Source organism: Syngnathus scovelli, chromosome 15, assembly GCF_024217435.2.
Source record: "Syngnathus scovelli strain Florida chromosome 15, RoL_Ssco_1.2, whole genome shotgun sequence".
Taxonomy (NCBI): domain Eukaryota; kingdom Metazoa; phylum Chordata; class Actinopteri; order Syngnathiformes; family Syngnathidae; genus Syngnathus; species Syngnathus scovelli.
The window spans coordinates 5296728-5317716 of NC_090861.1; the positions used below are offsets into that span (position 1 = coordinate 5296728).

A 20989-nucleotide genomic window follows, 5' to 3' on the forward strand; every position below is an offset into this window, starting at 1 on the left:
CTACTAGCAAAAGAGAGCTCCATTGACGAGGTGCATTTCAAAGTCCCCAATAGACATAGATCAGCTTGCCTGATTATTAATAATAATAATAATAATACATTTTATTCATAAGGCGCCTTTCAAGGTCCTCAAGGTCGCCGGAAGATTAGAAACAGGGACCGCTTTTCTCACTCCTCCAGTAAAAGATAACGAGGGAGCGATGCTAGAATAGAACGGACATAGGAAAGTGGTTTACATATTTATTCAGTTCACGGAATCATAAATACTGCTCACAGCCGGACCGCTATTGCTTCAAGGCAGACTCGTATCTTAATGATTCTAAAAAATGTGGCTGTATCTTAGCGATGAGGGGATTTCTCCAAGAAGGGCTTTTACAATTCTTTTGAAATGCTCGAGCCTGTTTTGTATACATAACATTCAATGTAAATACTTTGTGTTGACTTGTTGTGTGCTAGCGCGTCTAGCTAACCCTTTTATCCAAACACTCAGGCTGCTCATCACACTGCTTGCACTTTACATGACTCCATTTACATATTTTGACGTGAAAGACCTGCTCCATCCGTTCGCAAACAGTCATAGCGTCGATCCCCCTTTAAAAAGGATGCTTTACTCGTTGCTGCTTATTTGCTTTGAACATCTTTTGTGAGAATATTTTAAGGTTTTTAACTGTAAAATTTGCTATTAAATGTGTCACAAACTACTGAGGCGCTGATGTGTATAAGTGATGATTTTTTTTTTTTTATTTATTTGTCAGTAAACCTCTTGAGTCAGGATAGATTAGAAGAAACCTTTGCGGTATTTTGCAGGTCTGAGATAAATAAATAACCTGCATGTTTGCTTTTCTGTGAGTCCTTGATAAAAATTTTAATACTTGCGGGAATGCATGTTGTTGACCATTTGTACCCAGCGGCATCTTATGTACATAGTTAATGTATTCAAAGTATGAAAACAGTGCGTTCAAAGGAGAAAAGAAATAAATGGATGCTGCATTGAAACTAAAAGTGTAGGAATATGAGCTTGCTGCTGTGTATTTGACTGTCCTATTATTCCATGTGGAAGATCTGTGTCGTGTCGTTTTGTACATTACTGCATGTACGGCGCTTAACAAATTTGTTCGACCACCATCGATGCTTTTTACATGGTTTGTTTTTACCATTTTGAACAAGGACTTGGAATTTATTTGATCTAAATCTAATCAATCATACCATTCAACGACTAAAATAATTTTCCCCCAGAAAATCAAGAATACAATTATTTTATTCTTATTTTTTGGGGGGTAAATTTGAAAATTCAACAATGACAATTATTTTAGCATCAAGCATATCTTTTTGTTCCTACTGCATTACACAAAGCTGAATTATCATTTTGGTGGTCCAATCCATTTGTTAAGCACTGCATGCAGCAGTCACATTGTAAATATGTACTTTATACAGTATATATGCAAACAAAGCTATTTTTGCATGCCTTTTGTACACCTTGATTTAAGAGACAATAAAATTGAAACACATTCCAAAGGTTTTGCTTTATTGCCAAGTGCCATTCTGGTATCAATGTATTTGGGAATTTTATGAGGGTCACGCAGGGATGATTTTTCCTCGCCATCTGATGATGCTCAGTCAGGTAGATGACGAATTGTCCTTTTCAGTTCATTCAGGTGTGTTCTTTTTGAAGGTTCCGCTGCATTGCATAATGCATCACAGCCACTTGTGAAATTTCCGCCTTTCTCACGTTCCTCTATGTTGCCGCTGTCCCTGTTAAAGAGCAACATCTCAATCAATCATCGTCTCAACCATGGTTGACTTTAGTTAAACACATATATTAATATTCAACATTTTTGCAGATTACAGATATGAAAGGCCCTTGAATGACAAGGAAAAAAAATAATTCCTTACTTTGTATTCATCTGTCTCTGTACTGCCTGCTTCTGAATCTTGGTCCTGCATCACAGAAGCAGAAGACATCATCCGTTATGAAGTCAACTCATGATGGGTATGTTAGCATGATACAAAATTTCTTATGGGATAAGATTTATGACTGTAGTGTTGCAGTGAAGCAAATGGATGATCTGTCATATCAATATTAACACCTCTGTGTTGCTTCTTTCCAAGTGGACGGTTCTCTTTTTTGATCTTTGCTGCCATCTTGCGGTCAAACTAACAAGTTCACTGTTAATAGCACAGGTGGCTTACCTGTTCATGCGTGTCTGTATACTTGAATTTCATGTTCTTATAAAATTCTCTTTTGGGGAGCAAATACAGTAACACCAAGTCACAGACGATAGTAGCCTGAAAAGAAGTTATAATACAATTATTGAGATATCTTTTCATTTCAGGTCAGATAAATAAGAGTGAATACCAGCATACCACTCCAAAGATGCCCACCCCGGAGCCAATTGCTGTCAACGTTGGGATGATATCAAATTTTCTGCCCTGTTAACACAGTAAAAGAGTTTCACATTTAAGAAAATAATTTACCTTTCACAATTAAAAAAATAATAATAATACAGCCTTGAATTTTTTTTATCTTAGCTTTATATTAGCGCCATCACTCAGATTTGGCACCTAACACTTTTTTTTTTTTCTCGTAAGTAATCTCAGTAAATCCCCCCCCCAATTAATTTGTCAGTGTCCCTATTTCAGTAAATGACTTACCAGTGATTGCACAATGATATCTAATCTGATTCCAAAAACTTTTAATAGGGTTCTTGTTTGTTCCTTGCCCTCCATATAATGTTTTGCATACCTGAAAGAGTTACAGAAATGACAACGTTATATCCATCCTCCCATTTACCCTTCTATGACCACCTTAAATAATCGGTAATGTAAAGAATTATGTGTGCACACCTAAAGTTGTAGCCAACTGATGCTCTGGTCTTGTCTTTCTCTTTAGGGTTTCCATATAGTCCGTGGAAGCTGTATACAGGTCGACAGTGTTTGACATCCACATCAAAGTTGCACGTCCAGTCAATCACAATGCCAATGGCCGCTCCCTTTCAAAGGAGCAACACAAACGTTTGCTGCTTTTATTGTCACATAACTATTTGTGTGGCTTTTGTCAAACTTACCACTTTGGCAATGTCTTGGAATTGAAAGCCAGATTCCTTGACTATGTCTCCCAGTCTTAATATGGGACACAGTGGTGAGTCCGTTTTGTGGTAGAGACATTTGCTGATATATGTCGCATCAATACCTTCTACTAGGTTACTCCTGTAAACACAACAACAATATTTGGGAATTATTTTCTAAATGTTGCGGTCAAGTCATCAATTTTCTGTCGCACTATTTTTTCCCTGAATATTCATCAATTTTGTATATTTAATTTTGATTGCTTCATGCTCCTCATTTTCCTTATTCTTTGTGATTACTATTTGAGGTTCCTCTTGCTCCTGGTCCTTCCTGCACTCCAAAACCATGAAAAGCAATTTGTGACGGTAAGTGTCAAACAAAACTGAGCATTGTCTATATTTTTATGTTGTTTATATTATCTAACACTGCACTGTGCTTATTGAAAAGAACTTTTGCCTGCAATAAAACAAAATAATATCTATTGATCATATATTTTATGATGCACTTTTGTCGGTATTTAAAAAACATAATTGATTATGTAGTCCACCATGGTTTGATTTATTTTGACAGGTAACCTATATTAGTTCTTTTCAATATTTTTGCTTATTCTGCAAAATGCTTTATTGCATCATCACATTTTGATCATACCTTGTCACACCAAAAATGGGGAATGTTACAGTGTTCTTGATGAACAGTGTGAAGTTCTCCGCAGACATCAACAAGGGAGGGCTGGAGGTGAAGAAGGAATTGGAGAAATGTTATTTCTTTGAACCAGTCTGAAGAAATTTAACAATTCAGGGTTTGAACTTACTCTGGTATGTTGTGATCATTCTCAACTGGGCACCAAGCCAGAACTTCACAAGTCTTTGTGGTGTTATCACACACACCAGTCATACGACCTTGAAAGAAAAAAAAATCCATCATTAGTGCAGCACTAACTAGGCACATTTTATTTTGCACGAGGGGCTGCTGGGGGTGGGAAACCCAAACATTTTCTGCTTCCACTCGACTTATCTTTAATTAGCATCAACAGCAGCTAGCAAACTGTGAAGCTAAGCAGAGAGTGAATTTGCTATTTCCCTTATCGCACCCTTTTGTGATTTGTCGTGCTTTGGATGAGAATTTTCTGGAAGTCACTCGGCACAAACCTTGGTGTCGACGCTCATTTTTATTGTTTTTGTGCCTCAATATCTCGATCATGTGGAAGATAGTTTGTGTTCACTTGCTTAAGGCGGGAATTAAAAGCATGCTTGGATGAGAAGCAAGACAAGCTAGAAGTAAACACAATGTCACTTGGCAAGAACTGAATTGAGGCCACAAATGTTTGCCAATGATGAGTCGTTTTTGCATGCCTTCCTTCATCTTCTAGCCAAAGCCCATTTTGCAAACACAAGGCTGTCAAACTCTTTATCTCATCCATCCTGTCAGTATCATCATGGCTTTGAGGTGTTTGAGGAGGGCTAGAAGTCTGAGACTAAATCAAATAGGAGAAGAAAAGCCTGTGGTGATCTTGCTTTGGTCACAGGCTGTCAGGATTTACCGTGTCCCGTACGTTTGAAACTCTCTTTTTTGCAGTCGGCGTTTGAGCTACAGTTGTGCTTGCCTGGGAGCTGTTGGAAATAAGAAAATGATGTTAGGTTTTTTAAAAAGGAACCAAAAGGAGTTTTCATCCCCTACTTTGGTTTCTTGTCATAATTAACTCAAAGTGGGTGAAGGACATACCTCAGGACACGTTCCCATCTTCTGTCCTTCAGTTATGATGTAGTTAGTCATCACCACAAATGAGGAATCTCCCTGTGGTTTAAAATGAGAAGACAAATATTTAGTGTCCTGAGTTTTTAAGTTATTTAAAAGTAGCTTTCTAGTCTAAAAAAAAAATCAAGCACCTTTGGGGGAATTTATCAAAAGGCTGCAAAACTCACACAGCTCAGCCTTCAGGTGGGGACTGTGAGGTCAAATTCAAAAAATCCTACTTTTGCACAGAATGTTTTATCTGTTGAAGACGGTGCACGCCGGATGACTTTGCCATGAGCTGTCGGGAGTTTCACCTCTACTTCGTTCGAGAGATAGCTGAAAAATGGCTGATCAGTCACTCCAAGCCTCTTACACGAGTTCTTTATAAACAGCCTCTTCTATGTAAGCACTTGATGGAGCAGCTGTCTTTATTGTAAGGTTTATTTTCATGGTTATTGCATATAAAATAAATGCACGGATGTCGGTCTGCTCCAAACAAAATGGCTGTTTTACATAAGCCGGTCCTAAATTGCAAAAGGGTCCACACCCCAACACCTTACACAGCGACCAAGACAATCCCAGAGCCTTTGTTATTTTTTTTTTTTACCTTAACAGGACCCAGGAACATACTTTAGGCAAACAAAGACACAACAGTCTTTTCATCGACTGTTTGCTCTGTGTTTTATGGGAAGCATGTAGAGATCATAAAAGACACCTTGATGTGTAACTTAATCTGTGCTTATCTGCTCATGTCCTTGTCGTCAAGTCAAGCTAACAGATGTGATAAAAAGGCGTTATAAACTTTGTCTGCATCAGGTCACTTTCATTTTTTCATTTTTTTTTATAAACCATTACAATTTGATTTCCCTAATTAACTCATTCACTGCCAACTCAGTTAACATCTTTGACGTCTATAACCTTCAATGGCACTGAACGAGTTAAAAATAAAGTTGACTTGAGAAGATGACCCAATTTGTTTCTTAACGTTGGATGTGTCTCAACAGTGACCGACCTGCGGTGGGAAGACGTATTCGGCCACATCCCAGAGTTTCTCCACCCCGCTCACGTTGGTGTAGCCCACTCCTTTCATTTTGGTGAAGACGGAGCTGACGGCCGTGTCTGTGGACTGGTAGCCTTTCTCGTAGATGAACACCCACCTGTACGGGACAAACGGTCATCACCTGAGACTTCAGCTCCACCCTTGGCAAACATCTATGCTCACAAGTAAGGACATGTGAGATGTTGACATGAAACGTTGCTACGTATCTGGCTATGGCAGCGGCACACCTCACAAGTGATTCATCAGCGTTGCATAATGTCATTTTACTTCTTCGAACGTCGCAATGCTTGGAAAAGCTTGAAAAATGCCAGTCCACTCGTGGAATTGAGATGTGTATCTGCCACCCGCCTCTTGATGCGCTGAGGGCTTTTCTCCCTCTCGGCGTGCTGCGCTGCCGCGATTACCCGTCATTGTTTTCAGAAAATCTGTCCAACAATGACTTTTTAATTCATTCAAATGTGACATTCCAGGAATTAATTAGTTTTTCTTTGAGGCCATTAATTTACTTCTAGCTTCATCCACAGATGACGTGCCCTAAGATAAGACATTTTTAAAATCCTTTTGGACAAAAGTCAAAACCAAGATTGTAAAAAAAAAAAAAGGTAATGAATAAAACAGATCAAATATATCGCTTCACCAAATCCAAATTGAAGAACTGCAGGCAGGTCAAAACACTGCTCAGTACTGATTGGCAGAGAATCGGGCTGCAGTTCATTGTTATCTTTGCGAGTATATGTCCCAGCCTGTTCATCAAATATAATTCCAGCGAAAAGGTGCACCCCCCCCCACCCCCCCCCCCCCCCCCCACACACACACACATAACCCAAACAATTTAACATGAATAGACATGCAGTCCTGTCAAGTGGGCCAGAAGAAAGCTGACCTCGATGAGACACTTAGTGAAGTCAACACGTGTGTGTGTGAGTGTGTGTGGATGCACAAGCAGGTCAGTGCGTTACTCATCTTGTATGTTTGTCTCATCTCAAAGAAGAGCTAACAACACGACTCACAAGGTCCTTTAGCTTCAGACACTTTTCATATCCGAGATGTCTACGAGGACTATAATGAGGAAGGTGTCGAAATTCAGAAGGCCGCTCAGTCTTACTAAACAAAACAAAGTTGTGTAGTCAAGAGTCTTACCCGATGATGTAAGCCAAGACCCCCAACTGGATGAGGCGACACACCACCCCTACTCTCCTATTCCTCACCAGCACCTGCCGTGGGGTCTCGTACTCGAAGAAGAAGTCAGAGAGAGCGTTGGTGATTTGGCTCTTCATTTTTTGGTGCTTGACCCAAACAGAGGAGAGGAGGGGTCTGCAGCACCCAAACACTTCTCCTCACCACTGACGAAGATCTTCTGCCTGCTCTTCTCTCACAAGAAATGTCGGATGCGCTTCAAGAGAAGTCTTGACTTCCTCCCTCACTCCCTCTCTCTCTCTCTCTCTCTCTCTCTCTCTCTCTCTCTCTCTCACTTTCTCTTTCACCCTTCTAGATGTAGATCTTTGCATCATTTCACTTTTTTTTATGTCTGGCACATTTTTGTCTGTATTAAAATGTCGCAATAGTTGCCCTCCCCCCCCCACACACACAGACACAAAGAGTCTGTACTCTCTTTAAGCGGTCAAACCTTATCGTTATTCTCTAGACACACACTTCCTGCATGTGAGGCGGAGATAGACGGGGAAAAAAAAAAACACTGCCTGTTTGCCTATTCCTGAAGAAACTATTTAGAGTCATTAAGACTTCTTATCAGGATTTTTGTGCAGCGGCATGCAACAAAGGATACAGCCGCATTCTACTTTGCATTTCTAATTTCAGTGCATAAAAGTTGTATTAAATGTGCAAATATTATCCCAAAAAATGCTTTCCACTTGGATAGTTTGTGAAAAAAAGTTTTTCACTTGTTTTGCTGTGATCTTATCGCCAAAGTTTGATTACAAGTGCGTCTAAACAGAGTAGCAGCTGTGTCAACACTGGCTGGCTAATGTTACTGGGACTGTTCTCATAATTTGTTGCATGATATTTCATTTTTATAGCTCCACTGGTATATATATATATGTGTCAATAAAGGAGATTATGAACTTCATAGCCACCTCATGATTGGTCTTCAAGACTGAGGTGTGACCTGGGAAGGACTTTTTGCTTCAGGGCTGATGGATAGATTTTGGGTGTCACAGATCAAGTAGAAGTGAACCAAGAACTTGAAAATTAGATGAGGTAGTCAAGGCCGCAATTTGACGACAGGAAGAGGAAAAGGAAGGAAGAGCAATGGAGGTGGGCAATGTCCAGGCAGGAAATAGGATAAGCTTCTCCGGGGTAAGACTAGAGGTAGAACAACAAGAGGTAATGGGAGGATGAAGAGGGAAGGGAAACAAAAACAAAAATCCATTGCTACACTTGATCTAGAGAGGATGGTCTTCAGACTGTCTGATCATTTCCTCTTTTCTCTATGAGCGCAGCAAAATCTCAAGGTTCTCACACTTTCGCAAGACAATCAGCTAACAGCAGGAGGAGCGACTCAAGCCTGGCTGCCCCACGTTTGACTACCTTAGTCTAAGTTATTGAACTCTGTTATTGTCTGCTCTTAAATCTACCTGATCATACCTTCTCACAACTTGGCTGACATATAAATGACACTTTATAGACCACAAATAAATGAGGATTTATAGCACAGGTGTCAAAGTCAAGGCCCGGGGGCCAGATACGGCCTGTCACATAATTTTAGGTGGCCCTCAAAGACAAATTGTGGATCGAATTAGAATTCCAAAATTTCTAATTGTTTTCACTTTTGATATTGATAGCCATTTTTATTACCATTCTTTTTTTTAAAATATTTTTTATTTTCAAATATTTGATTTCAATCTTTCATTTGTCAATATTTGAACAGGTTTTATTAGTCTGTTTTGAAAACTAGTATATACATATACAATACATAGGAGACGTTCATACGTTTTTTTGGGGTCGACAATTTTAATGGCCCTTTGAAGTAAACTATGACTATGATGCGGCCGCGACAAAAATAAGTTTGACACCCCTGATTTATAGCCATATGTCAGCTTTAATATTGTTAGTAAAATAGTCATATTGAGAATAATGAAAAAAAAAATCCACATTTTTCAGACAGTTTGATCAGTCACAATTAGTAGGATGAATGTATTGAAAACAATGCATGCTCATAATTGTTTATGTTAGTGGGTCTGGCATTAGACAGAAAAAAAAAGTTTGGCACTGAGGCCATGGCTAGCAAAGTGGAGCTATTACTCAAGTTAATTGTTTGAATATCAAATGCTTATATAGAAAGACTGGTGAAACATTTGAGGCAGGGAAAGACAAATGCAACAGCCAGACACAAAAGTATTTCTACTAAAAACAAGTGAAGGTTATTTTCTGAGTGATTCCAGAAAAGCTTGGCTTAGATACAAAAGCTTCTTTAATCCCTGACATTAACCTAAGCATGAGAAGGTCGCAATAATTCTTGCTTGAAATTGTGGGGGAAAATCAACTTCAAGTCACAGGGTTTTTGTTTTTGTTACAAGTTGCGGACAGTCTGTGTTTAAGTTTTTAGAAAGCACTGCGGATTGTGTAAATTTAATCAGCACACATTTACAACCGCTTTGTCTTTTTGTTTTTTTATCCCCCCGCCAGCTGATGTTGCTCAGTCAGGTCGACGACGAATTGTCCTGTTCAGTCCATTGAGGCGTGTAGATTTCTTTCTGAAGGTTCGGCCGCATTTCATAATGCATCGCAGCCATTTGTAAAACTTCTGCCTTGTTCATGTTCTTCGATGTTTCCGCCGCTGTCCCTGTTAGAGCGCAACATCTCAATCAATCATCGTCTCGACCGTGGTTGATTTTAACTCTTTTTTCAGATTCACTTTATGTCGCTCTGGAAATTTTAACACTTTTTAGTTAAACATATAAATTTTAAATATCAAAATGTTAATTAAATATATATATAATTAAAATATATATATATATAATATGAATATTAAATATTTCAAATCTTTTGCAGTTTACAGATATGGAGAGCCCTTGAATGACAATTATTGCTTATGTTAATTGCTTAAATGCTAATTGCTTACTTTGGATTCATCTATCTCTGTACCGCATCCTTCTGAATCTACGTCTTCGTCTTGGTCTTGAGCTTGGTCTTGATCTTGAGCTTGGTCCTGCATCACAGAAGCAGAGGACATCACCCGTTAAGAAGTCAACTCATGACGGGTATCATCTACTCGAGATTTGCATTTGACCCTCTTCTGATATTTGCTGCCATCTTGCGGTCAAACTAACAAGTTCAGCATGAGAACGTTCCATTTAACGGCATACGTGGCTTACCTGTTGCCCATTTACGGGTGGTGCGGATTTGAATTTCATGTCCTTATAAAATTTTCTTTTGGGTAGCAAATGCAACAGCACCAAGTCACAGACAATAGTAACCTGAAAACATTTTTTTTTACAGCTGTTGAGATATATTTTCATTTCAGGTCAGATAAATAGGAGTGAGTACCAACATACCACTCCAAAGATTCCCACGCCGGAGCCAATTGCTGTCACTGTCGGAATGACATCAAATTTTCTGCCCTATTAAAACAGTAACAGTTTCACATTTAAGAAAATAATTTACCTGCAGAAGTGCACAATTATTTTTTATTTTTAGCTTAGCTTTATCTTCCCATTCTTAACACTTTAGTCAATAAATTGTAACAATAACGCATTACTCACCAATGCTTCCACAATGATATCGATCCTGATACCAAAAATTTTCTTGAGTGTTCTTGTTTGTACATTGTCCACCGTATGATATATTGCATGCCTGAAAGAAATGACAATGTTACGTCCATCCTCCCATTTAGCATATCACCCAATGGTAGAGCTGCATGATTCTTTCCATTCTATTATCTTTTTAAGAAATCAGGTCCATATGCACAAAGACTCGAGAAATATGTGTGCATACCTAAAGTTGTAGCCAACTGGTTCTTGGTCTTTTTCTTCATAGTTTCCATATAGCCCATGGAAGCTGTATACAGGTTTACAGTACTTGACATCGAAATCAAAGTTGCACGTCCACTCAATTATAACACCAATGGCCCCTCCCTTTCAAAGGAGCAACACAAACGTTTGCTGCTTTTATTGTCATGTAATGCAATTTGTGTGGCTTTTGGTTTAAGCTTAATCAATCCACCCTTTATGTCAAACTTACAACTCTGGCAATGAGTTTGAAATCAAAACCGGATTGCTTGATTAAGTCTCCCAGTCTGAATATGGGACACAGTGGAGCGTGCGTTTTGTGGTAGAGACATTTGCTGAGTTTTGTTTTCGACCCTTCATTCACAAGGTTACTCCTGCAAACACAAAAACAACATGTGGAATTTGTCTTCTATATTTTGCTGTATTGTATATTAGCAGTCATTACTTCTCTTCAATATTTTTACTTGTTCTGCAAAATGCTTCGTTGCATCATCACATCTCAATTTTGACAATACCTTGTCACGCCAAAATCGGGGAATGTTACAGTGTTCTTGATGAACAGTGTGAAGTTCTCCGCAGACAACAAAAGGGCAGGGCTGGAGGTGAACAAGGAATTGGAGAAATTTTACTTCTTTTAACCAGTCTGAAGAAATGGAACAATTCAGGGTTTGAACTTACTCTGGTATGTTGTAATCATCCTCAACAGGGCACCAAGCCAGAACTCTACATGTCTTTACGATGGGATCACACTCGCCAGTCATACGACCTTGAAAGAAAAAAAAATCCATCATTAGTGCAGCATTAAGCAGGCACATTTTATTTTGATCGAGGGGCTGCCGGGGGTGGCAATCCCCAAACATTTTCTGCTTCCACTTGTGATCTACTTATCTTTAATTAGCATCAACAGCAGCTAGCAAGATGTGACGCCAAGCAGAGGCTGAATTTGCTGTTTCCCTTATCGCACCCTTTTGTGATTTGTCGTGCTGTGGATGAATTCACTGAGATTTTTCCAGAAGGCTGCTTTTAGCACGAGTTCATCTTTTAGCCATAGTTCATTTTGCAAATGCAAGGCTGTCAAACTCATCTATCCTGTTAGAATCATCATGTCTTATAGGTCTGAGACTAAGTCAAATAGGAGAAGAAAAGCCTGCGGTGATCTTGCTTTGGTCACAAGCTTTCAGGATTTACCGTGTCCCGTACGTTTGAAACTCCCTTTTTCGCAGTCGGCGTCTGAGCTACAGTTGCTCTTCCTTGGGTGCTGTTGGAAATAAGGAAATGACGGTAGCTTTTTCCAAAAAGGAGCCAAAAGGCGGCGTCGTCTCCTACATTGGTTTCTTGTCATAATCCCCTCGAAGGGGGTGAAGGAATAACATACCTCAGGACAACTTCCCCTCTTTTGTCCTTCAGTTATGATGTAATTAGTCATCACCACAAATGAAGGCTCTCCCTGTAGTTTAGAATGAGAAAACAAATATTTAACAGTCAATTAAATCGTCGCATATTCGTATGTGTGTGTGTACAATCTTTTAGATGTTTTCAGTCTGAAAGTCATTTAGTTTTATTTTCATAAACAATTTCATTTACGAAATTAAAAACAATAATGACTTCAGAAAGTAGCCCAAATATATTTGATTATTTACCAATATACATTTGATTATCTACGTTGCATGTGTTACCAACAGTCGTCTTCCAGTGACCAACCTGCGGTGGGAACACATAGTCGGCCCCATCCAAGACGCTTTCCCAATGCTCTCCTTTGGCGTAGCCTACTCCTTTCACTTTGGTGAAGACAGAGCTGACTCCATATTCTTTGGACTGGTAGCCTTTCTCATAGATGAACACCCACCTGTACAGGTACAGGTGTACAATCGGGCAGGTATGTAAACTTCATCTACACCAGGGATGTCAAACGTTATACAGTAATCCCTCGTTTATCACGGATAATTGGTTCCAAAAACCACACGCGATAGGTGAAATCCGTGAAGTACGGTCACCAACAAGGAGTACTGGGCAGGCTAATGAGTTAGCGGAAAGATGCTTATTCGCGATCGTGTTAACAAGCGAAAAACGGACTTCTAAAGGAATGTGAACGAATATTTGGAGCAATACTACATTGTCCTAAAGGTTAGACATATGTTTCCTCAATTTGGAAGTTTTATTTTGACTTTTAAATGTTTGTTTTTTTTTATTTGGAAAAAAAATCCGCGATGTAGTGAAGCCGCGATAAACGAAACGCGAAGTAGCGAGGGATCACTGTACTTGTATATGCTGTTTTGTTTTGTCATTTTTGTTCCCTAAAACAGTGTGTGCGTTTGTGTGCACGTGTGGATGCATGTGCGTCACTCATCTCTTACGTTTGTCTCAGGCCATTCCGAACAAGCTAATAATTTCTGGACAAAGCAAAGTTTTGTATGAAAGTCTTACCCGATGATGTAAGCAAAGACTCCCACCTGGATGAGGCGACACACCACGCCTACTTTTTTATTCCTGACCACCACTTGGCGCGGGGTCTCATACGTGAAGAAGAAGTCAGAGAGGGACTTGAGGAATTGGCCCATTTTCATTTCATTGCCCATTCTTTCTTGTCTTTCTTTTCCACCTCCGCCTATGTCACATTTTTCTCTGTATATTCTAATGTTGCAAAAGTTATTGCTCTCATATGCGCACGCAAAGAGCTCGTATGCCCTTTAATGCTGACGTCACCATCGATAATGAGCCGAAAGTTGCGTCACAGATAAATGTAGACGATTTTGTCGTCTTGACGTGATGGGAATACCATGACGAAAAGTACAAAGTTTTGTTCGTCTTGCCGCAGAGAGTGACATGTCCTACGTCCAATGCATGCTTGCTTACAATTTTGTGGAAATTCGCCCTAGATGCTGAGGCAAGTTAATGATTTGACTATCAATCAATCAATAAATACAATAAGATAAATGTATTATTAATTGCAGGGCACGTCAAATGCAACTGAGTCACAGCCAGAGACAGGAATGCATTTCTACTAAAAACAAGGTTATTTACTGAATGATTCCAGAGAAGCTTGGATTCGATACAAAAACTGCTTTAAATAAAAAAAGGGTGTATTTTTCTAATAAATTGTTTCCAAGCACAACTTAAAAAACATACTTTCAATAAGATATTTGAAAGGTTTCAAAGCATGAATACAATATACATTCGTAGTTATGACCGTGCAAATCAAAATCAAACATTGTAGTATTTACAAAAACATAATTTAAAGAAGATTAGAATTTAAATTATTGGAATAATTGAATTAAAAAAGAGATTTAAAATAGTTTCTATGAAATTAAGCTGAAGACGTCATTTGGCGACTCAGGACTTTTTTGACCTGCATATTCGATGACGTCAAACATGTGCGACGACGTTTAACTCGTCGGCCATTTTTTTTGCGTAAGCGTAAACAACTGCGGTGCCGCCTGCACGCATCTACGCGTGAGCATGAACACCATTTTTACTTTCATTTGCTGACATCGGATCGAGACTTAAAGACGTGACATCGAATGCTCTTAGGAAATCTTGTCTTCTAGATCATGCCCTACGATCCCGACCACCCTCCGGCTAAAAAATTCAAGCCGGGGTCCGTTTTCTTCCGCCTGGACAAGCAGAAACCTGGTATGCTGCTGCCTGGGAAGGCAAAAGCCACCACGCCGATCGATGTTCAGAGGAAACAACTTCCCATTTATCAAGCGAGGACTCCGCTTTTGAGCCAACTGAGACAGCTTCACAGTGCTATTTTGATAGGTAACGTGTGCCACAGTAATTCTCAACAAACCTATGTAGGTAAAAATGAAAAAAGTGTTCATTTTTTAAGTGCATTCAAAAGTCTGTCCCCTCACACACTCACTCCTATGTGATCAAATACATGAGATGAATTTGACTCTAAGTAAAGTGTCTGTGTGTAATGTTAGATGTCCTGATTTTTGACAAGACTCAATCTGTTATTAGGCGAGACTGGCTCGGGGAAGACCACCCAGATCCCCCAGTATTTGTATGAGGCAGGGATCGGACGCCAGGGTCTTGTTGCCATCACTCAGCCCCGCCGAGTGGCTGCGATATCACTGGCTGGGAGAGTTGCAGAAGAGAAGGGAACGCAACTTGGGAGGCTGGTATGTCCGCATCATCCATCAAACCAAGAACAAACTATTATTATTATAGTAATACACTTAATTTTACCATTGTTTGTTTTATGATGAATGATTACTTCTACTACCAGTACTTACAACTGCATCTATGTTCAGGTGGGCTACACCGTACGTTTTGAGGACGTCACGTCCCCCGAGACAAAGCTGAAGTTTATGACTGATGGAATGCTCCTACGCGAAGCCATTGGCGACCCCTTACTGCTGCGCTACACCGTGGTCGTCCTGGATGAAGCTCACGAGCGCACTGTTCATACAGATGTGCTTTTTGGGGTTGTCAAGACAGCTCAGCGCCGGCGCAAGGAACTTGGCAAGATTCCTCTTAAAGTAGGTTTTATTATGTCCTATTATAGTTGATTTCTTCTGAATTGTTACCCTTTTTTCACATTGGTTTTCTTTTTTAACCCGCCCAGGTCATAGTGATGTCAGCTACAATGGATGTGGACCTGTTCTCGGAATACTTCAACAAGTCACCTGTACTATACCTAGAGGGCAGGCAGCATCCCATTCAGATCTTCTACACCAAGCAGACTCAGTCCGACTACCTGCAAGCTGCTCTTGTCACCGTGTTCCAAATACATCAGGTAGTCTCCAAAGGAAAAAAAAAACACAAGTAAATTAATGAGTGAATCATTCAAAATATTTTTCATTACGTAAAAGGGTTTTCAATGCCACACGTTACATTTAATAACAAAATTGCCCTTTATGGAGAGTTGCTATGTATACATCGTGGGAAAAAAAATGCAATGGTTTAAATATCTGCAAAATTTACAAACCTAAGATAAAAAGTTATCCTATGATACAACAAAAACTGTAACAGTCTCATCTATGCGCAGGAAGCACCTCCATCACATGATATATTGGTCTTCATGACGGGCCAGGAAGAGATCGAGGCTCTAGCAAGGACATGCCGAGACATTGCCAAGCATCTGCCTGACAACTGTGGACCTATGTTGGTCCTCCCTCTGTATGCGTCACTGCCTCCGGCGCAACAACTCAGGGTCTTTCAGGCAGCTCCAAAGGTAAAAAAGAAATCCCAAGTCCAGAGTAGACTTTCAATGAGTTTTAAATGCACGGGAAATATATTTTGCTCCTCTTTCCTCTTACCAAGGGTTGCAGGAAAGTTATCCTATCAACCAACATAGCTGAGACATCAGTTACTATATCGGGGATCAAATATGTCGTTGACACAGGGATGGTGAAGGCCAAACGTTTCAACCCTGGTGAGATCATTATTGTGAGGTCACAAATGAGATTTTGCGTAATTAAAAACAGACACAGCATACAAAATAAATGTGTATGTTGGTTTTGAATTGGCTCTCAGAGAGTGGCTTGGAGGTTCTGGCAGTGCAGCGCGTTTCCAAAGCGCAGGCGTGGCAGCGAGCGGGCCGGGCCGGCAGGGAAGACTCAGGAATTTGCTACCGTCTCTACACGGAGCAGGAGTTTGATCATCTCATCCCTATGACTGTGCCTGAGATTCAGAGGTAATTTTAGTCTCGTTTGTTTTGATCGGGTAATTACACACCAGCCACACAATCTCATCGAGAAAATTGTTGTTTTCTAGGTGTAATTTAGCCAGTGTGATGCTCCAGCTCATGGCTCTCGGGATTCCGGATGTGATGAATTTTGATTTTATGTCCAAGCCCTCCCCGGGTAAGATTTGAAAAGATCACGAACCGTATTTGCCGATCACAGCATGAGCTGCAATTTCCACGACAGATGCCATTCGCTCAGCTGTGGAGCATTTGGAGCTGCTTGGGGCTTTGGAGAGGAACAACGGGCAGGTTCTCCTCACTGCTTTGGGGAAGAAGATGTCAAGCTTCCCTCTGGAGCCAAGATATGCCAAGGTAGTATTGTTTGAAATGTTTCCACACAAGAAGAAAAATAAAAGAGCAAATCACATCAGTATGACACTTTGATGTTTTACAGACCATCCTGCTGTCTCCCAATTATTCCTGTTCCGAAGAGATTTTAAGCATCGTATCGCTGCTGTCGGTGGACACCGTGCTGTACAACCCCCCAGCGCGGCGAGACGAGGTTCTCGCCGTGCGCAAGAAGTTCATGTCCAGCGAAGGAGATCACGTGACACTCCTCAGCATTTACAGAGCATTCAAGAAAGTCGGTGGGAATAAGGCAAGTGTTGCACGTTAGTATATCGTTATCACATATCACCATGTGACTTGACATGTTTGCTTTTGTTTTTTTGGGATAAAGGAATGGTGCCGAGAGAATTTTGTCAACAGCAGGAATATGGGTCTCGTGAAAGACGTCCAAGCCCAACTCAGAGAAATCTGCCTTAAGGTACATCTCCACAAATCCTAATATCACCTCTGCATCTGCTGGGAAAAACTTTGAGCCCCACTCACGATTGCCGTTCCGTCCAATGAGTGAAGCCATTTTTGAGTTGATGTGGGAAAAAAAAAGAAAACTATTAATTTTCCTGTTTTGCTAATTATTCCGTCAGCTGAACTTAAAGCTGGAGTCATGTGGAGCAGACACAGGGAAGGTTCGCCAATGCCTCGCCCACGGGATGTTTATCAACGCTGCGGAGCTTCAACCCGACGGCAGCTACTTAGCCCTGGACACCCACCAGTCGGTGTCCATCCACCCTTCGTCTGTCCTTTTCCAGGCTAAGCCGGCATACGTTGTGTTCAATGAGCTGCTGCACACCTCGCGCTGTTACATGAGGGACTTGTGCCTGGTGGATCCCGATTGGCTGCTCGACGCAGCGCCCGACTACTTTAGTCGCAAACTGCGCCCCACCAAGAGCTAACCGGGTATGTTTCGTGCACCCTCACTAATCCAGGGATACAAATCCTTGATTTCCTAACAGTAGGATTTCTTTTTTTTATTGTTCTTCACTGATTTTCTATTCATGGTTAAATATGTTCCGGTTACGAACAAAAATCAGACACCGGTAGGAAAGGAACTCTAACGTAAACCCAGGACCCCCTCTATGTTTGATAGGTTGCATCTTTTGGACTTCTCGAGAAATCTTATTGTATTTATTGATAGGACACACTACCTCCTAGTAAGTCAAAAGTGTCACCGCGGCATGAATGTGCACATTGATGTCTCACTCAACTCCGATTTGTCAATTGATTCAACAATCCCATTTTGCAACGGTTAAACAGGAATTTGTTGTGGGATGTTTGAATTTCTTCCAATTTGCGTGCATTTTAAAAGTATATTCTCACCTTGAATACGAATCACAGTTTCTCATTAGTATGTGTATTCTTTGCCGTGAATCTCGGATTATATAGAAAAATGTTTGGAAACCAAATAGTGATAATAAGTTCCAAAGAATGTTCAGGTAGACTCAACTGGGCCTTGTATTGTATTGACTTTATACAAAGTGCGCTTGGGGATATTTTACAGGACACATTCATTGACTGTACAGTTGACTCGGGCAATAATGTTTTCGAAAGAGTTTCTTTTGACAAAGTATTGCAGCATGTCGACGTGATAATAACTGCATTTTGTAATATCTGCACCCACTTGTGCATGCTGTTTTGACGCCTTTGCCAAATACAACACCGGCTCGTCAGGGAAAGACGCATGAAAGCATCTCTAGTTTCTACCTTTTGATATTGTCTAGGTAATTCAGAAAATGTATGCTATGCATGGAGAAGGAAATTATTTTACTGGTTCTTTTATCACAAACAAATTATAATTTGTGATAAAAGAACCAGTAAAATAATTGACAATTGAAAACAAAATGAACATAGGAAATTATATAGTTCTTTCACACTTTGCAGAAAGTAAATCACAGATTGGGAAAGATTTGGAAGCATCTTTTGTGATTTTCTACACTTTGACTCAGGACTGTGCCAGAAATAACTTAAAATATTTTTACACAATGTTGATCATGTTAGAGCAACTGCATGTCATGTTATAATAAAAAAATAATGCATTTGAAAAGGTTATTTGAGTTTGACTTTCTAACCTAGTACTGAGTTCAAAACAAAGCTGGGTTATTTATTCCTAACGTTTGAATTGAGGATTTGACCAAGTAATGAGATAATCACAGACTTTTTGTCCATTATAATAACGAAATTTCCCAATTCTGCTCGAAAATATCGAGTAAACTGCCAAATTCAAGAAATGCCTTAAATCCCATGAGAGCTTTTAGATTTTGCAGCTTTAAAAAACACGCAAATGCCACATCCAATATGGCGGTAACGCTGACGTATGAATATATGCTAATGATTTATCGTGTAACGCTTCCTTTACGTCAAACATTACTTCCGGTGCATAGGGCATAGCTACGACAGGTCAATGTGTCCTTCCACACACGTGTGTTGCGGCATCACTCTCTAGCAGCCATAAGATACCCGGTCGGAAGTGCTAGCTGTGTCTCCATTTTCAAACATGCTCAAGTCGGTTGTCCGCGCGGTGGGAGCCGCTCTCCGCCTTCCGAAGGCCTCCACAGCACGGGCTTTGCCGCTTAGTTGCCCGACATTGTGCTCACCAAGCGCGGCCACAACCAGAACCTTCACCCGCTCATTCTGGATGATGAACGGCAACGGAGCTTCAGGGTTCAGGCCAAAGCTGTTCACTTCCAAGTTGTTGGATCCCTCGGCGTCGTGTGGATGCGGTGCTCTGCACACAGAGGGTAAATGGCATGGTTTTAAAGTTGAATTAGTTACGAACCGGCTTAATGGCTTATTAAGAGTGCATTAGGGTGATCCTGGCTTATTTTAAAACATCCTTATTGGTTAAGGACCCACACAGGACACTTTTTGGTTGTCTCTCTTGATCTGGAGATCAAGACGACTTGCCCCATGTGTATTTTGTTCTCCTTTTGCAGGTGACAAGGCATTTGGGGAGTTTCTATTTGACGAAATCAAAGAGGAGAAAAAGCTTCAGAAAAGCGGGGTTCTACCCAAGATATCCGGAGGTTGGGAACTGTCTATGGAGGGCTCTGAGGCACTACTCACAAAACGCCTTGCTGGAGAAAAGTAAGGCACCTTCTCTCTGTGCTCTTTTTTGGCAGATCTCTAAATTTTGGGTTTGACTTTTTCTCTTCGTCCCCTTGCAGAATCACGGTCACGTTCAATGTCAATAACAGCATTCTACCAAACTTTGCTGATGACGCGGAACAAGGAGAGCAAAAACAAGGGGAAGAGGTAAAAAAAAAAAAAAAGAGTCCAGAATATTGTTTGAATGACCATCTTAAAATTATAAAACCTCTATTTGTCCTCACAGCCTGAAATTTTGTCGACGCCCAACTTTGTTGTTGAAGTTACAAAAGAGGCTGCAAAAGATACACTGGTGATTGACTGTCAATTCCTTCAAGATGAGGTAAGAACAAAAGTGGCAGCACAACTCGCGACGGACGTTTGGGTGATCTTGATCTCCTCTGGCTAGTTATCACATGGTGAAGAGGAAGAGAGTGACATCTTTGGCATCTTTGAGGTCAGCTTCCAGCCAGAAGGGGATACAGACTGGAAAGAAACTAGCTACACACTCACCAAAGACTCTCTGAATGATGTGAGTATTGTCACAAAACCCCCTCCTGATGGATTTCACAGTTTCTATTTGCTGCCTCACATTTTCCCAGAAGTCTGGATTTACACGGCAGATAAATAATATGTTTTCCCAGGACCTCTATGATCACATGATGGACTATCTGGCCGACCGGGGTGTCGACAACACCTTTGCAGATGAACTGATGGAGCTGAGCACTGCCATCGAACATCAACAGTACATCAAATTTCTGGAAGAACTCAAAACCTTTGTGAAATGTAACTAATCTATTTATAGAGTCGGGGTGTTCCATTTTTGTCCCGTTCACACCAGCGGCAACTAATGAGAATATTTGTAGGGCTTACTCAAAAATCATGTTGCGAGTTAGGTTCATTATTGGACAAGATGTGTTCTGGACATTAATTACATATATTGTTTTTTCAAGGTCAAAATGCGATTAAAACAGTTTAACATATAGTTATCGTGTTGTAATTAATTTTTACGTTTGCTAATTGAGTGTTACACTCATTAAACATT

General features: G+C 40.4%; 4 protein-coding genes across 7 annotated transcripts; 2 read left to right on the forward strand and 2 right to left on the reverse strand.

Moving 5' to 3' along the window:
• Positions 1–766: 766 nt before the first annotated feature.
• On the reverse strand, positions 767–7272 carry LOC125981738 (P2X purinoceptor 1). Of its 2 annotated transcripts, none has more exons than XM_068653079.1 (13): positions 7000–7272; positions 5812–5956; positions 4788–4859; positions 4618–4675; positions 3877–3964; positions 3714–3794; positions 3065–3206; positions 2844–2989; positions 2652–2742; positions 2364–2429; positions 2190–2285; positions 1893–1937; positions 767–1751 (listed from the first exon to the last, which is right to left on the reverse strand). In XM_068653079.1, exons 1-13 carry the CDS (start codon positions 7134–7136, stop codon positions 1725–1727), a joined length of 1194 nt encoding a protein of 397 aa, XP_068509180.1. In that variant the 5' UTR covers positions 7137–7272; the 3' UTR covers positions 767–1724. The 2 variants fall into 2 exon arrangements, with proteins under 2 accessions (XP_068509180.1, XP_049597607.1); XM_049741650.1 differs by having other exon boundaries at positions 4606–4675.
• A 2235-nt stretch (positions 7273–9507) lies between these two features.
• Positions 9508–13539, reverse strand: LOC137839499 (P2X purinoceptor 1-like). 3 transcript variants are annotated; one of them, XM_049741645.2, is made up of 13 exons: positions 13251–13534; positions 12528–12672; positions 12202–12273; positions 12015–12084; positions 11505–11592; positions 11342–11422; positions 11059–11200; positions 10813–10952; positions 10581–10671; positions 10374–10439; positions 10194–10295; positions 9941–10027; positions 9508–9661 (listed from the first exon to the last, which is right to left on the reverse strand). In XM_049741645.2, the coding sequence occupies exons 1-13, from the start codon at positions 13400–13402 to the stop codon at positions 9632–9634; spliced, it is 1266 nt and encodes a 421-aa protein (XP_049597602.1). In that variant the 5' UTR covers positions 13403–13534; the 3' UTR covers positions 9508–9631. The 3 variants fall into 3 exon arrangements, with proteins under 3 accessions (XP_049597602.1, XP_049597604.1, XP_049597608.1); XM_049741647.2 differs by having other exon boundaries at positions 12027–12084; positions 13251–13533; XM_049741651.2 differs by lacking the exon at positions 10194–10295 and having other exon boundaries at positions 13251–13539.
• A 663-nt stretch (positions 13540–14202) lies between these two features.
• dhx33 (DEAH (Asp-Glu-Ala-His) box polypeptide 33) lies at positions 14203–18909 on the forward strand. The gene is made up of 12 exons (XM_049741642.2): positions 14203–14585; positions 14790–14950; positions 15083–15310; positions 15397–15567; positions 15820–16005; positions 16095–16206; positions 16308–16467; positions 16548–16636; positions 16703–16830; positions 16913–17116; positions 17198–17284; positions 17448–18909. The coding sequence occupies exons 1-12, from the start codon at positions 14375–14377 to the stop codon at positions 17754–17756; spliced, it is 2046 nt and encodes a 681-aa protein (XP_049597599.1). The 5' UTR covers positions 14203–14374; the 3' UTR covers positions 17757–18909.
• Positions 18910–19226: 317 nt separating this feature from the next.
• On the forward strand, positions 19227–20920 carry c1qbp (complement component 1, q subcomponent binding protein). Its single transcript, XM_049741652.2, has 6 exons — positions 19227–19598; positions 19794–19944; positions 20025–20112; positions 20192–20287; positions 20354–20476; positions 20589–20920. The coding sequence occupies exons 1-6, from the start codon at positions 19355–19357 to the stop codon at positions 20736–20738; spliced, it is 852 nt and encodes a 283-aa protein (XP_049597609.1). The 5' UTR covers positions 19227–19354; the 3' UTR covers positions 20739–20920.
• The last annotated feature ends 69 nt before the right edge of the window (positions 20921–20989 follow it).

What these genes read in the sequence shown, in the direction of transcription:
- LOC125981738 (XM_049741650.1), bottom strand. Translation starts at nt 7,136, where the DNA reads ATGAAGAGCCAAATCACCAACGCTCTCTCTGACTTCTTCTTCGAGTAC. An exon ending in GTCTTGGCTTACATCATCGG is followed by an intron (nt 5,957 to 6,999) that starts GTAAGACTCTTG and finishes TGTCCCGTACAG; the next exon opens with GTGGGTGTTCATCTACGAGA. An exon ending in AGATGGGAACGTGTCCTGAG is followed by an intron (nt 4,676 to 4,787) that starts GTATGTCCTTCA and finishes TATTTCCAACAG; the next exon opens with CTCCCAGGCAAGCACAACTG.
- LOC137839499 (XM_049741645.2), bottom strand. Translation starts at nt 13,402, where the DNA reads ATGGGCAATGAAATGAAAATGGGCCAATTCCTCAAGTCCCTCTCTGAC. An exon ending in GTCTTTGCTTACATCATCGG is followed by an intron (nt 12,673 to 13,250) that starts GTAAGACTTTCA and finishes GTACCTGTACAG; the next exon opens with GTGGGTGTTCATCTATGAGA. An exon ending in CCAGTTGGCTACAACTTTAG is followed by an intron (nt 10,672 to 10,812) that starts GTATGCACACAT and finishes CATTTCTTTCAG; the next exon opens with GCATGCAATATATCATACGG.
- dhx33 (XM_049741642.2), top strand. Translation starts at nt 14,375, where the DNA reads ATGCCCTACGATCCCGACCACCCTCCGGCTAAAAAATTCAAGCCGGGG. An exon ending in TTGGCAAGATTCCTCTTAAA is followed by an intron (nt 15,311 to 15,396) that starts GTAGGTTTTATT and finishes TAACCCGCCCAG; the next exon opens with GTCATAGTGATGTCAGCTAC. An exon ending in TCTTTCAGGCAGCTCCAAAG is followed by an intron (nt 16,006 to 16,094) that starts GTAAAAAAGAAA and finishes CCTCTTACCAAG; the next exon opens with GGTTGCAGGAAAGTTATCCT.
- c1qbp (XM_049741652.2), top strand. Translation starts at nt 19,355, where the DNA reads ATGCTCAAGTCGGTTGTCCGCGCGGTGGGAGCCGCTCTCCGCCTTCCG. An exon ending in AAACGCCTTGCTGGAGAAAA is followed by an intron (nt 19,945 to 20,024) that starts GTAAGGCACCTT and finishes GTCCCCTTGCAG; the next exon opens with AATCACGGTCACGTTCAATG. An exon ending in AGCAAAAACAAGGGGAAGAG is followed by an intron (nt 20,113 to 20,191) that starts GTAAAAAAAAAA and finishes TTGTCCTCACAG; the next exon opens with CCTGAAATTTTGTCGACGCC.